General features: G+C 41.0%; 1 protein-coding gene across 10 annotated transcripts in view; it reads right to left on the reverse strand.

The window, feature by feature from the left end:
• Positions 1–3,049: 3,049 nt before the first annotated feature.
• kmt2ca (lysine (K)-specific methyltransferase 2Ca) overlaps positions 3,050–15,498 on the reverse strand; it is a 308,052-nt gene continuing 295,603 nt past the window's right edge. For all 10 annotated transcript variants that reach the window (XM_060922565.1, XM_060922568.1, XM_060922566.1 and 7 more), the window contains 5 exons: positions 12,042–12,216; positions 11,844–11,960; positions 11,667–11,740; positions 11,024–11,132; positions 3,050–3,610 (listed from right to left, as the gene is read on the reverse strand). In XM_060922565.1, the coding sequence (XP_060778548.1) occupies positions 3,518–3,610; positions 11,024–11,132; positions 11,667–11,740; positions 11,844–11,960; positions 12,042–12,216 (568 nt within the window). In that variant the 3' untranslated portion in view covers positions 3,050–3,517. The remainder of the gene's footprint in view (positions 3,611–11,023; positions 11,133–11,666; positions 11,741–11,843; positions 11,961–12,041; positions 12,217–15,498) is intronic.

Below are 15,498 nucleotides of genomic sequence, written 5' to 3' on the forward strand. Positions count from 1 at the left end.
AGACGATTTTTGGCGAGGAAGACTTCGATATCCTCTGCTCCGGCTCTTTTCAAAACTTCTTCGTTGCTAACGAAGTCATCCCACTTGATATTCATGATTGATCGGAGGTGTCGTTGTTGGATAGTGCGTAGCTGTTTTATTTCATGGGCGTACAACGACCAAGATTCAATTCCATATAGAAGGACCGGTAATAGACACTGAACGTAAACATTTACTTTTGTTCTTATGGTTAGATTGTGTCTTTCGAAACAGAACTGCCCAGGTATTTGAAGTGATTGACGTTGACCAGTTTTTCATCATCAATGAAAAAGTCTGTATCTGGGCCGAGGCACATGATTTCAGTCTTCTTTGAGTTGATTTTTAAACCAAAACGCTTCGCGGTGTTATATGCGTTCAATAGGTTTTGCAGACCAAAGGCAGTATCACTAAACAGTGCGATGTCATCGGCATATTGGGCTTCCCCGAGGAATTCGTAAAATACCTTAGAGTTTGCTTCGAGTCTCTTTAAATCAAACAGGTTACCGTCTGTACGGAAACGGATCAAGATTGAGTGGTCGTGTTTGATATCTTTGAAGGCTACCCATAACAATATAGCCGCGTAAATTCCATAAAGTGTAGGGGCAAGTTTACATCCCTGTTTAACGCCACTGTTGTAGTCAAAAGGTTTCGAAAGTTCGCCATCTATAATAAGCTGAGCTTTTACATTCGTATACAGCAGTTCAATGAGTTTCAGCAAATTCAGAGGACGGCCAATTTTAGCAAGAATTTTAAACCCAAACCCATAAAATGAGGTATTGCACATACTTCTGTGGTGAATGGTTCAAAAATGTATATTGTCAATATGGCTACCGGCGGCCATCTTGGATTGGTAAATTTGGCACACGTCTCAAGTTGTTCCTTGGGGTCAAATTAGCCGATGACAGTTGAGTTATCCTCTCCTAAATTATGTACATACATACTGTATCTAGGCAGCACGGTGGTGTAGTGGTTAGCGCTGTCGCTACACAGCAAGAAGGTCTGGGTTCGAGCCCCGTGGCCGGCGAGGGCCTTTCTGTGTGGAGTTTGCATGTTCTCCCCGTGTCCGCGTGGGTTTCCTCCGAGTGCTCCGGTTTCCCCCACAGTCCAAAGACATGCAGGTTAGGTTAACTGGTGACTCTAAATTGACCGTAGGTGTGAATGTGAGTGTGAATGGTTGTCTGTGTCTATGTGTCAGCCCTGTGATGACCTGGCGACTTGTCCAGGGTGTACCCCGCCTTTCGCCCGTAGTCAGCTGGGATAGGCTCCAGCTTGCCTGCGACCCTGTAGAACAGGATAAAGCGGCTACAGATAATGAGACATACTGTATCTAACCCAGGTCTTCTTCTAATAAGACAGATCTGAGGTACAAACCAAACAACGAGACGCTTACACACACACACACACACACTCCAGACTTACTGATCTCTCTCTCATCTTCAGGATGAACGACGACAAGACCGGGTAAAGATGTAAAATATTTATTTCTTGTAAATATTCCTAAATCTGATTCCACAAACTCCAAAAAAACCCATTACACTTTCGTATACTTCAAAAAAGGCTTCATTTTCGACGTTGTATACTACTGTACAGGACCGAGAAATGACAAATACTGTTAATAATGTCTGAATATTGTACAAGAAGGAGGGGAAATATCCAAGAAACAAATTTCATTACAACCAGTCATTGAGAAATTATGTACAATTTGATTCATTCGAAAGTTTTCTTTTAAAAAATACATCATGCCGTTTATATTACAAGCTCAGGACTTTGAATATACCAACAAAATGTAGTCCGACAAATTTTAGTTTGTGCACACGTCAAAAAAAACTTCATTTCAATTCAAACCGGTACGCAAAGTGCTCGCACCAGGTTCTGAATTATTTATTAAGCTCAAAAAAAAAAAATCAAACCCCAAAAGAAAAAAAAAAAAAAAACATCATACCATGATTCTGAGTTTCTAATCAAACACTAAACAGCATCTTTCTTAAAATAAAATAATGTAAACAACAAAAAAGCGCAGACTTTACATTTCTTAATGTCGAAGCAAGCGTGTGAAAGGCATTTCGATTTCTCTCCGAAGCTCATGGACACGACACGCAGTTACCGAAGGGAAAAAAATAAAAGGAAATGAAAGGAAAAGCAGTCCCTCGTGCTTGATGAAGCTCAAGCTACTCGAATCCGTTTGCGTGGATCCGAAAGAAAATTCACAGCGCGCTTCGTTTGCTGATCAAACCTCGATTGCAATAACTGGATTGCAAAAGTACAAGAAATCAAGACGCGTCAAAAGAAAATTAAGGTACAGGATCTTCTTCAAGTGGTCAGAATTTTAGACAATATTCACTCTACATTCTAAATACAACAAAAATACTCTGAATTCATTTCATTTCTTTCATTATTATTATTTTTTTTTTCTTTTTACAGATTCTGTACAATTTTATACAACACATAGACTCTCAAAAATCAAAATCAAATCCTGGTAGCCGGAAATCCTTAAATTCATAAATACTCTTTCACCCTCTTTTTTTTTTTTTTGTCATTTTTCAAATTGAAAAGTAATAATAATAATAATCATCATCATCATCCAAACAAACAGCTCTAATGAAGTTAAGGTTGCATTTGGTCAAATATTTGTAATTAATCATTTTTTCTTCCAAATTTTAGACGGATATTTACAAAAATTTTTTTTTATTAAAGTAACATGTTCTGTTCAGCCTTCTGAAGCAGCTTGACGTTCTTCGTTTTTTTTTTTTTAAGTCGACATTCTTAAAAAATAGCTTCGATTCATAATAAATACAAAAAAAAGTCGCTTCTTATTTTACAGAAATCAAAAACAAAAGGAAAAAAAAATAAACTGACTCATGGAATCAAGTATTCTATTAAACCGTATTTTTTTTCGTCGTCGTTTTAGTGCAAGTTAATAATAATAATAATAATCCCTTAGCTTCATCCCTAAGGAAGTCTTCTCAGTACATTCCTTGTTCAGTGGTGTCTACATTTCTGTATTTATATCTTTATATATAATGTGTATATCTGTATAGATCTTTTTTTTTTTTTTTAAACCCAGAGGTCCCGCCTCTTTATAATCTAAATAAGGCTGTGGCCAGCACAATCACTTCCTGTTCAGCTGGTGAGATTAAACCACATTTCTCTCACCGAGTCTCTTTAAGAGTCTCACTGACGTCCCAGTAGAGAAAAAACCACACGAGCTGTTTATGCACAGGGACCAGTGTGTGTGTGTGTGTGTGTGTGGGGCCTGGTTTTCACCACCGCATTACCACCATCCCCTTGTTTTGGAACCCGATCTCCATTAACCCTTACAGTTCTGCGGTCTTATTATCTGCCCTGATAGATTCTTTAAAAAACAAAAAAAAACAAAAAACTAAAACACACCACCACCATCACGACACCACTTCCTGTTTAGAAACGGGCCTATAAAACAAAAAAGATCACAAGGAATGCATAAGTGTGGAGTTTGAACATTCTGTCCGCCCGCTCCGATTCAGTTCATCCACTTCCTGCAGTTTACTGCGCCACAGTGACAAGGAATCTTATGCTGGTCGTCTTCCAGGTCGAATTTGTAATCGTAGCATAGCTATGGAGGAGAAACACAGAAGAAGGAGGAAAAGTAAAAATGAAAGCATATTTGATTAAACATGACTCGTTTTTAAAAATGAAGACGCTAGCCTAGTGTTTCTCGCACCACCACTAGGGGGAGTTTAAAACAGTAAAATTCACTTTTAAGTCAGAAATATAACGCGACGTAATCAGAACGACTGATTTAATAAGAAACTGAATTATAATAATAATAAACCACTGAATACAGCTTTATAACAGGACGACACAAGTGTTCGGTGACGTGACGCACACTTCCATTCATTTATTTTAATAATTACTGCTCCAACCATAAAGATGAATTTTGTCTGCCGCGATTTCCATTCGGTATAAATACGCAGGGGATTATAGAAAATCGTGCGCTCTGATTGGTCGAGAGATTCAGACTATTTCTCGATAATCGCCTCGAGCGACTCGGCAAAATGGCGGCCGATCGCTTCGTCACCGTGAGTGAGTTAGAATTACAAATGATGAGAGAAAGTGCTGCTCCTAAAAGCACTAAAGATGCTCCAAAGTTTGGTCTAAAACTATTCAAAGGGAAGGAGGGATTGGGATTTATTTTATCGATTTCAGAACAAAGGATTTTATGTGACTCGGCATAGATCAGTGACGCAAGCAAAGTTATTACATTTACATGCCGCTTTTGAAGTTTGAAATAAATTATTTTTTCTTACGATTTTTAAAAATGAATTACTTGTGTATTTATACGAAAGCAATTATCCGCCTGAGGCTCAGTGAACATCGGTGAATAATAACCTTGACTTCGTCTCTTATTATTCACTTCACCTTCAGCAAATATAAAACACACACACACACACATATTATTAATTTATATGAGAGAGAGAGAGATTTAGGTGTACACAGAGACAGACAAATAAAGAGAGATAAACAGACAGCTAGCAAGAGACAGATCGAGAGAAAGATAGACGGAGAGCACTGCGAAAAATGATCTCTTGTTGAGAGAAAATATCTTTAATATGGGTGAATTTATCTATTATTTCTTATTAGAAGTTTACTAGAACTCAAATATAAGATTATTTAGCTTACTTTGAGACACTTTTACTTAGTCTGGCTAACGCAACTTCAAAGCTCTGCGAGCATTTGGTCTGGCAAAGATATTAAGCCCAACCGTTTCCCAAAGGCGTGGTTGACCCGCCTCCCTGAAATGCCTCAGTTTGCTACTGGTCGAAGCCAGAAAAGGCTGTGACGAAGCTTAAACCAATCACATCACTCTTTCCTCTGACGTATGTGATGCGACGGAAACTGCTTGAGTAACAGGAAGAAGATAAATACCTCCAGGGCTGCTCTTTGCTCCGTTTTCAATGAGAACTTCCCGTTGAATGCTTTCAATACAGCATCTACCGCTGTGTCAAAGGCTTGCCGCTGCTCCATGTTCGTAATGTTTCTAGTGAATGAAGCGCTTCCGGCATAGATTCTGTAAACAATCTATGGCTTCCGGTCGCAGTTCTACTACGTCACTGCCTTGAACACGCCTCTACCCAGGGCCGTTGGAGATGCTCAAAGTTGATTGGCTCCCGATTTTTCGGGAGCTTGGAAGAGCTGGAGATAGCTTGCCTGGCCAGACTAAGTTCGCAACAGGCCCTCGTGTTGCGTCACTCTTAGGATGGGCGGGCCCAGGCTAACTTTTACTAATTTCAAGCCTTAAATTTTCTTATTCTATTGGCAGATAATTTTGCTTTGAATGCTTAAAATGAGCAAATTATCTGCCAATAGAATAAGAAAATTTAAGGCTTGAAATTAGCAAAAGCGTCTCAAAGTAAGCTAAATAATCTTATATTTGAGTTCTAGTAAACTTCTAATAAAAAATAATAGATAAATTCACAGGGCGGCACGGTGGTGTAGTGGTTAGCACTGTCGCCTCACAGCAAGAAGGTCCGGGTTCGAGCCCCGTGGCCGGCGAGGGCCTTTCTGTGTGGAGTTTGCATGTTCTCCCCGTGTCCGTGTGGGTTTCCTCCGGGTGCTCCGGTTTCCCCCACAGTCCAAAGACATGCAGGTTAGGTTAACTGGTGACTCTAAATTGACCGTAGGTGTGAATGTGAGTGTGAATGGTTGTCTGTGTCTATGTGTCAGCCCTGTGATGACCTGGCGACTTGTCCAGGGTGTACCCCGCCTTTCGCCCGTAGTCAGCTGGGATAGGCTCCAGCTTGCCTGCGACCCTGTAGAACAGGATAAAGCGGCTAGAGATAATGAGCTGAGATGAGATAAATTCACCCATATTAAAGATATTTTCTCTCAACAAGAGATCATTTTTTGCAGTGAGAGACAGACTATTATTCACTGATATTCACTTCAGCTTTGTCGAATAATTGTTCGATGTTCCTGAGAGATACTGAGCATTCGAACAAGCCACGTTTAAGTGAAGAGTGTTTAAGCACTTGAGTGTTTTTTCACCATCCTGACACACCGCACTAACGAGTGTCAGAGTTCAATAAAAACGGGGACAAACTTCTCCATCCGTCTCCCTCTGCTATTTCCTTAACATCATCATCATCATCATCATCATCGAGTGACTCAGTGGAACTACAGAATTCACAAAAATGCACCAGAAAATTTGGCAAACCATAACATTTCTTTAAAATGCATAAATTCAGGAGTGAGAGCAATGTAATTCTCCTATTTTATATTAAACTTTGGTCAAATATCTGTCACATTCTGCATTTTGTGCAATTATTTTTTCCCTTGCGCAATACCAGAAAAATTCAGTTGAAATCGAGCCATTTGAGTTGAATTGGTCCGCCTCTGAAACAACTTGGCGTTTGGATTTCCCGGCAAACATTGATTTTCGTGACGTCGCGTGCGGGACGCCTCCTTCTGAATCCTACGTCAGCGCTGGTTTGTTTATGAGAAAACGACCTGGTGGTTTTCTGCAAATTTCTTCAACGTTATCGCGTAATTATTAAAATGGTTAACAGATGTATCGTAGGAGGGTGTACAGTAGCAACACCAATCTTGATGGGATTAGTACTCATCGTTTCCCAAAAGACCGGACAATGAGAGAGAAATGGGAGCGCTTGGTCTACACAGGCTGTGCACTGAAACCGTGCAAAGCTCGCGCAGCCTGCTGGCGCTTCTGCAGGTGACGTCACGAATCTGGCTCCAGACTCCCTTGGGATTTTTCCAGACGCGTTTTGTTATTTTATTTTTTCCTGCTGTAGACAGATGGCCTTGTGCAAAATTACCCTTCTGGATGAGTGTGTAAAGGGACATACTTTCATCTAAAAAAAAAAAAAAACATGAAATTGGTCCAGAATACGCACTTTAATATGGAGTTGCACGTCATAGAAAATCCATAATAGGGCTGTTTACTCAAAATGTTCAGGAATCCCTGGTTTAAAAAAAATAATAAAATAAAATAATAAATAAGTGCCTGGACTTAAAAAATATTCCTAGGTTTGATCAAACACGTCAGGGTTTTGTAGTAATATATATATCTTGAATCTGCGGTGAAGATTCTTTTCAGAGCATCAAGTCTTACTTGGCTTAGATCATCACTAAAAGGGTGCCAAAACTTTGAGAGCCCCCACTGCAGTAAAATGAACTAGCTCATGATGAGCATAAAGGACCTCGTCGGCGTGAATGTGAAACCAAACGGTGATGGAGTTTGAGAACAGGCTCCTCCTCCTCGTGCTCTTTCATTCAGCCAAAGCACGAACCAGAACCGCCCGACTTTTACTGGGGTCAATTCGTATTTCATCATTTAGGGTGAAATTCAAGAAAGAAACTGGCTACGCGGGTTACATCACATCCCTGTAACACACCAGGGTTAATTAGGACCGCCTTGCACATACAGTACAAAACGGTCAAACATCTGCCAAATGAAAGGTGGACGAGCTGGTAGTTTCCGGGTTTTAGAGTTTATTCTAAGGGAAAAAAACAAAAACCTCGCGGAATAAATAACACTACGTTCAGACTGCAACCTGAAACGACCCATATCCGATTTGTTGTGAAATCCGATTTTTTTGTTAGGCCGTTCACATTACCAATTATATGAGACTTGTATGCGATCTCCAATATGAACGGAAAACGACCCAAAAGTGTCCCGCATGCGCAAATTGACACGTAATAAGCACATCTACGTAATACGTAAACAAAAAAAAGCGCACTCTTCATGTTTAATGATTTTTTGTTTGTTTAATTATCTGGTTAGTGTTAAAGTGTGAGGTCTCGTGTGTGTGTGTTTCTGAATTGAAATGAAAACGTGTAGCCTGGTAACGAGGGTTGACTCCTAAATGTCTCTCTAATTTCTATATAAGTGCACTACATGTTACTAGGAAGTAATGGATTTTTAAACTCTATATAGTGCACTCGAGCTTCAGTAGGCAGTCATTTGGGATACGGCCGCTGTATTACCAAACTCTTAATTCAGGCTTAATCATTTGCACATATTTATTTCGTCATATTAATAAACTTTTTTTCTACATTTTTATAAATATTTATTTAGATTGTTTATAGCCAGCTGAATTCTGCAGCTTCTCTCAGCGCTGGCTCAAGGTGCAGAAACACCAGTGCAGTTTGCTATGGAGATGAGGCGAGACCTGGCGATGTGGTTTTTGTGGCGGCGGCGGAACTCGCACAATAATCTGATTAATGTGGGCAGCAGACTAATGAGACCAAAGGTGTCAAATTACTGGAAATTTCCAGAACAATCTTATAATCTTGTAATACAGGATGGTTTAAGTTATAAATCAGTTATAGAAACTGTTTTATTTAATCAGGCTAACAGATCAACATCCAGGTCTCTACCAAATCCACCATTAGCTTGATCAATTCTATAAAAGTCTATTTAAATTCTGAAAACTGTACAAATGTTGTTGTTTTCCACCAAAGAGGCGGGATTAGCCAACGCAGAATAGTGACGTTTGTCTCTTGTTGATGACGTGTAGGTCGCATGAATGCGACCTGTCCGGTCAGACTGCAGTCGCATGTGAAAATAACGGATATGCATCGGAATGAGGACCACATATCCAAGCGGCCTGGGTCGCATGTGAAAAAATCGGATCTGTGTCGTTCAGATTGTCAATAACAAATCGGATACAGGTCGCATATGGGCAAAAAAAATCGGATATGGGTCGTTTCAGGGTGCAGTCTGAACGTAGTCTAAGGTAAGAGAGCGATGCTTTGATGCTGGAGGCCCTGTGAGGAATCATCCTCATTTATCTTAAAGGTACAATCAGGAGTTTTAATGAATATGAAGGAGGTGGCGTTTAGGCTACGGTCACACTCCTGCTCGCGATCAGTGAAAACGAGGCGTTTTGGCGGCGATGCACAGGCGAGCTAAAAGTTGTGGTTGCACAGCAGGCGAACACTTGAAGATGGAAGAACTGGAGTTTTTCCGAGGAGGCATGTTTGAGGGTTTTCTATGTATCAGCGTCTGGCAATTTCAGCAACACATGACAGCGGCGATCACAAATGCGTCATCTAACCGCCGCCAAATATTCACGAACCCTTTGCCCAACCATATAACAAACCTTGTCGAATGTAAACGCGCTTTTCAAGTCTCGGCCAAAGTTAGGTTATATACTGTAGGTCTCGAGGCCCCTGCAAGCATCAGGGATATGGATTCGAGACGAATACATCTCAAGAGGCTCTGTGAAGGTTCCCTGAGCTTCAGGAAGTATTCCCAAACCCATCTGCGAGTATTCGCTGCTTAGTTAACAGCGAGTGCAGAAGAGAAGTGAAGAAGAAAGTGTGAGCAGGTTGGAATGGACGGAGGAGAGGGTCAGGAGTGATTCGTGACAGAAGGTTATCGGCGTTGGTATACGGTTTGGAGACAGAAAGACAGGAAGCTGAACTGGAGGGAGCAGAGCTGAAGATGCTGAGATTCTCATTGGGAGTGACGAAGTTGGACAGGATTAGAAATGAGTATATCAGAGGGACACACAGGACGGCTTGGAGATAAAGTGAGAGAGGCGAGACTGAGATGGTTTGGAGAGATTCAGGGTACAACCCCGATTCCAAAAAAGTTGGGACAAAGTACAAATTGTAAATAAAAACGGAATGCAATGATGTGGAAGTTTCAAAATTCCATATTTTATTCAGAATAGAACATAGATGACATATCAAATGTTTAAACTGAGAAAATGTATCATTTAAAGAGAAAAATTAATCCACTTTGCCACAGTCCATTTTAAATGAGCCTTGGCCCAGAGAAGACGTCTGCGCTTCTGGATCATGTTTAGATACGGCTTCTTCTTTGAACTATAGAGTTTTAGCTGGCAACGGCGGATGGCACGGTGAATTGTGTTCACAGATAATGTTCTCTGGAAATATTCCTGAGCCCATTTTGTGATTTCCAATACAGAAGCATGCCTGTATGTGATGCAGTGCCGTCTAAGGGCCCGAAGATCACGGGCACCCAGTATGGTTTTCCGGCCTTGACCCTTACGCACAGAGATTATTCCAGATTCTCTGAATCTTTTGATGATATTATGCACTGTAGATGATGATATGTTCAAACTCTGTGCAATTTTACACTGTCGAACTCCTTTCTGATATTGTTCCACTATTTGTCGGCGCAGAATTAGGGGGATTGGTGATCCTCTTCCCATCTTTACTTCTGAGAGCCGCTGCCACTCCAAGATGCTCTTTTTTATACCCAGTCATGTTAATGACCTATTGCCAATTGACCTAATGAGTTGCAATTTGGTCCTCCAGCTGTTCCTTTTTTGTACCTTTAACTTTTCCAGCCTCTTATTGCCCCTGTCCCAACTTTTTTGAGATGTGTTGCTGTCATGAAATTTCAAATGAGCCAATATTTGGCATGAAATTTCAAAATGTCTCACTTTCGACATTTGATATGTTGTCTATGTTCTATTGTGAATACAATATCAGTTTTTCAGATTTGTAAATTATTGCATTCCGTTTTTATTTACAATTTGTACTTTGTCCCAACTTTTTTGGAATCGGGGTTGTATATTGGGAGAAGAACGCTGGAGATGGACTTGGCAGGTAGAAGGAAAAGACGAAGAGCAAAGACGAGATCTATGGATGTGGTAAAGGAGGACATGTTGGTGTGAGAGAAGAAGATAGGAGGAGATGGAGGGACATTATCCACTGTGGTGACCCCTAACAGGAACAGCCAACAGAAGAAGAAGAAGAGTCTGCCAATGAAAACAAATATCGCCACCAAATTTCAACGCATGCACTGAACTTTTTCATGACGTTTTTGGCCACTCACGAGACAAAGACGCACCAAAAACCAACTCGCGAAGCAGCTCGGAGAACATTGGCCACGCATCGTATGATTGGTGACCGTGCTAACAACTTTCATTGCCAAGAATCTGCAAACCCGTCGCGAGCTGTAGTTTGACCAGGACCTTAAAATTGTTTGGGAAGGAACCCTCAGGACTCGGTGCTCTCGCTGCACACGTACCTCTTCCCCACGCTGTATCCGCCGGTTGGAGCTGATGATGATTTTGTGGCCTCTCTCAAAGGTCACGACCTCTGCTATGCAGTTGGGTGCGCAGGAGTGGTTAATGTACCTGAGGGAATAAAGACCATGAGGTCAGGAATGAGATACGCAAAGAAATCCAAACAAACATGACACGATCTGTATGCAGATGATACCGAGTACACACTATATGATTTTCCCCCACGTGGGAACGGGAACAGACACAAGCGCATGTAAAGTCTTATTTAACTTTGAACGTGAGAATCAAGACACAAGTCCAACAGGTGGCTGAGACGCTAGTCATGAAACATACGGAAGGAATAAACACAGTCCGTGCTGGAGAAAAATGATCAGAGATGAGAAACAATCAAAGCCGTTGTTACTATAGAAACGATAACGTATTAGGACGAGTGCGTTAATGTAAACCTTTGATTCGCAGCCACACTACTGGGAGAGAAAACTAATCAACACCTTCTGACCGATCAGAATCGAGAATCCAACAGCGCCGGACTCGCCGGTGAGAAACTACACAGTTTACACAGTAGATAAAGTTTCAGGAATAAACCAATCCTGGAGTGATTTTTATTCACATTACATCATCAAAAACTCCCAAAACGATTCGTACCGTGCAGGTCCGCCTGTTATGGTCGCATCTATGACATGCTCGCTGTTGATGCGGAACATGTAAACGCCACGGTTCTGAAAAACAAACAAACCACACACATTTAAAAAAAAAAAAAAAAATGGGCAAAGTACGAAAACAAGAATCTCTTTAAACATGAGAGAAAAAAAAGGTCCGTACCTGTGATTCGTACATCTTCTCTTTGCGGTTTGCCACCTCGTTCCGAATGATGGTACCGATGTATTCGATCACCATGGTGTATTTCTCGATGTCTCGAGCAGCGTACAGCCCCAAGCCCTACAACACACACCACCTTGTTTTTATGCAGTCAGTCATTTACTCTACTTTGGAATGAAGGTGCATCTACGATTCCGTTACCTGGATGCGTGATCGAGCCAGGTAGACGTTGGACTTCCACTCGGCTTTCATGCGCCGGTACTGAAAGGACTTGGAGTGCACAAACTGTTTACTGTAGGGGGCGCCGGTGAGCTCAGCTGGGTTCCCGTTGGTCTGCAGGGTTTTAGTGGAGCAGCCGCTGGTCAGTGTGTGAGGCCTATAGGAGCATCAGTGTTCAGGGTCAGGGCCGAGTCTAAACCGGGAGGATTTACCTCAAAACCTACACCGTTTCTTACGTACACTACCGTTCAAAAGTTTGGGGTCACTTTGAAATGTCCTTATTTTTGAAAGAAAAGCACTGTTCTTTTCAATGAAGATCACTTTAAACTAATCAGAAATCCACTCTATACATTGCTAATGTGGTAAATGACTATTCTAGCTGCAAATGTGTGGTTTTTGGTGCAATATCTCCATAGGTGTATAGAGGCCCATTTCCAGCAACTCTCACTCCAGTGTTCTAATGGTACAATGTGTTTGCTCATTGCCTCAGAAGGCTAATGGATGATTAGAAAACCCTTGTACAATCATGTTAGCACAGCTGAAAACAGTTGAGCTCTTTAGAGAAGCTATAAAACTGACCTTCCTTTGAGCAGATTGAGTTTCTGGAGCATCACATTTGTGGGGTCGATTAAATGCTCAAAATGGCCAGAAAAATGTCTTGACTATATTTTCTATTCATTTTACAACTTATGGTGGGAAATAAAAGTGTGACTTTTCATGGAAAACACAAAATCGTCTGGGTGACCCCAAACTTTTGAACGGTAATGTATAAAGATGTGGACGAGTGACGAACCTGACTGAAAGCCAACTGCGGCCACCGTTCATTGATGAAACATTAACAATTAGTTTATGAGAGCTTTTTTTATTTTCTTTTTCTATTTTCATTTTATTTATTTATTAATTTTTTTGTGTGTGTTTGTGTAGTTTGATGTTTGAGTGTTTTGTCCACCGGTTGTGGTGTAGCTCCAGACCCAGTTTTGGGCGTCGGTTCCCTCCAGGCCTTGGTTCGCTGTGGGTGATGCCTGTGCTCCCAGCTGTGGACTGCAGTGAGCTCGTTGCTCATTTTAACATCGTGGTTGTCCAGCGCTCTGCGCTTTAGTGCTTGGCGTGATGTTCTGAGCGATGTTGCTCGGTGGTGTCGCGGCGGCTGTGCAGGCGGTTTGGACATACCAGCGCTCTGCGTGGCGGAGCTTCTGTGCTCGCTTTGTGGATCCATGGCGTGGTGTTCGAGCGATGTTGCTGACGGCATCATGGCGGCGGTGCTGGAGATGTGGGACTTGTTTTCGTGCGCGTTTTGGTGGGACTGTGGCTGCTACACCACGGGAATTACATCCTGACCCCTACTTGGTGGACTTTTTACTTTTTATTTTTTTGTTATTTATTATTATTTTTATTTATTTCCTTGTCTATAATTGTAAAGCATCCTTGGGTTTCTTGAAAGGCGCTATACAAATTTAACTTATTATTATTTCATAATTCTGATCAACTCCTGATACACACCTCTACACTGAAAAAACATTTATTCTGAACCTGAGCAATCGAACATTATACAATCAAGTCCAATTTCTTCAAAACCTCCCTTTCCAATCTCTCTCTCTCTCTCTCTCTCTCTCCTGATGAGCTGCCTTCAGCTAATTAAATTACCGAAAGATATGTGACGGGATAATCCTCTACACAGGATCTTCTATTCATGGTTAAAAACCTTGACTTGATGAAATACAGGTAGACTTTTTTTTTTCCTTCCATAGCCTATATCCTGAATACTCAGGGCAGTCCAGTGAAATACACTGTTTGGCCAAAAAAAAACCCAAAACCAAACATGCACTGTAATATTTGGTTGCTCCGCTTTTAGTTTTAATTACAGCACGCGTTCGTCGTGGTATTGTTTCGATGAACTTCTGCATCATCACAACATTTATTTCAGTCCAGGGTTGTATTAATTTTCCCCCGAGATCTTGTGTTGATGATGGGAGAATCGAACCACTGTCTTCTCCAGAGCATCCCAAACATTCTCAATGGGGTTAACCCTCTGGGGTCGAGAGCTTCGCTGGTGAAGCTCGACAGGTTTAGAATGAGGTGATCATGTACTGAGATAAATATATTTGTGAGTTTTTATCATACAGGCTTGATAAACATACTGACAAACTTTATACTTTACACTTTCCTATGTGCCCACTGACAAATAATAATATCGTTTTTAAATTACCTAAATTAGACGAAACATAAAACTTGTCACTTCACTCAGTCCCACCGGAGTCGGAGCGCTGAGCGCACACTTATACATTCATAAAAGACTGTTCACATGGTAACGGCATGCTTTGAGTTTAGAGAGTAAAATCTGGAGTTGGAGTGGGAGCAAAATTACAGAGTAATTGTGTAATAGAGTTGATTGTGGCTCTGAGCTGAGTAAAATAGGACAAGAGTTAATTTCAAAGCACACTGAATCGAGTCAAATACCAAAATAAAGTCAAATACCAGATAAATGAAGATGATGTAAAAAGCAGTTTTTGGAATGTGTGAAAAAAAACATGACCTTACCCATTGGGACTTGACCTGATGGGATTAAGAGTTAATCTGATGGGATTAAGAGTTGGCAGTGGGAGGGGTTTTCACTCTTCTCATTGAATGGAATGGAATTTTTTACTCTTCTCATTGAATACCCGTCCCACTGCCAACCCTTTATCCCAAAACAATAGGAGATAAATTTTTGATGGCCAGTTAATTGTCTAAATCAATGGAGCAGATTTAAGTTTTTGTGCTTGATCCATTCCTAAGACTGAACAGAATCACCTCAAGTGACCAAAACGGTTCGACACAATGGGTAAGATCCAGTGCTTAATTTGTGAAGTGGCAGGTCCCGGAACGCAGGAGGTGGGTAGGTCCGGCGACTTAAAAAAAAAAAAAGGCGGGGGCTGGTTTACTATAACTTTACGCACACACGGCTATTGTGTGTATAAAAAAAAAAAAATAATATCAGACATTATGATCTTAGAAAACGCTTTAGTGACGAACAGTTACAGACTAATATGTCATGATATTATGTTATAAAATAATATTTTTATTAGGCTATATATTAAATTATATATTAAATTTATCTTCTAAAATAACAGACTGTACTCATATCACAACCGGTTTATTTCACCATTGGAGATCAGATCACACAAGACATGAGTTAAACGACTCATTTTAAGGATTTAAGTAGGGGATTTAAAAGCAGTGCCAGCGGGACTTCGTGGCTCAGGTGGATAAGGTGCCATACCATAAATCCGGGGACCCGGGTTCGATTCCAACCTGCGGTCATTTTCCGAGCCCTCCCTGTTTTTCTCCTGCTCATTTCCTGTCTCTACACTGTCCTATCCAATAAAGGTAGAAAAAAGCCCAAAAAAGAGAATAATTTAAAAGCAGTGCCAGCAAACATAAGTGCAATCAATTCAAGTAA

This window comes from Neoarius graeffei, chromosome 5 (genome assembly GCF_027579695.1).
Source record: "Neoarius graeffei isolate fNeoGra1 chromosome 5, fNeoGra1.pri, whole genome shotgun sequence".
Lineage (NCBI taxonomy): Eukaryota > Metazoa > Chordata > Actinopteri > Siluriformes > Ariidae > Neoarius > Neoarius graeffei.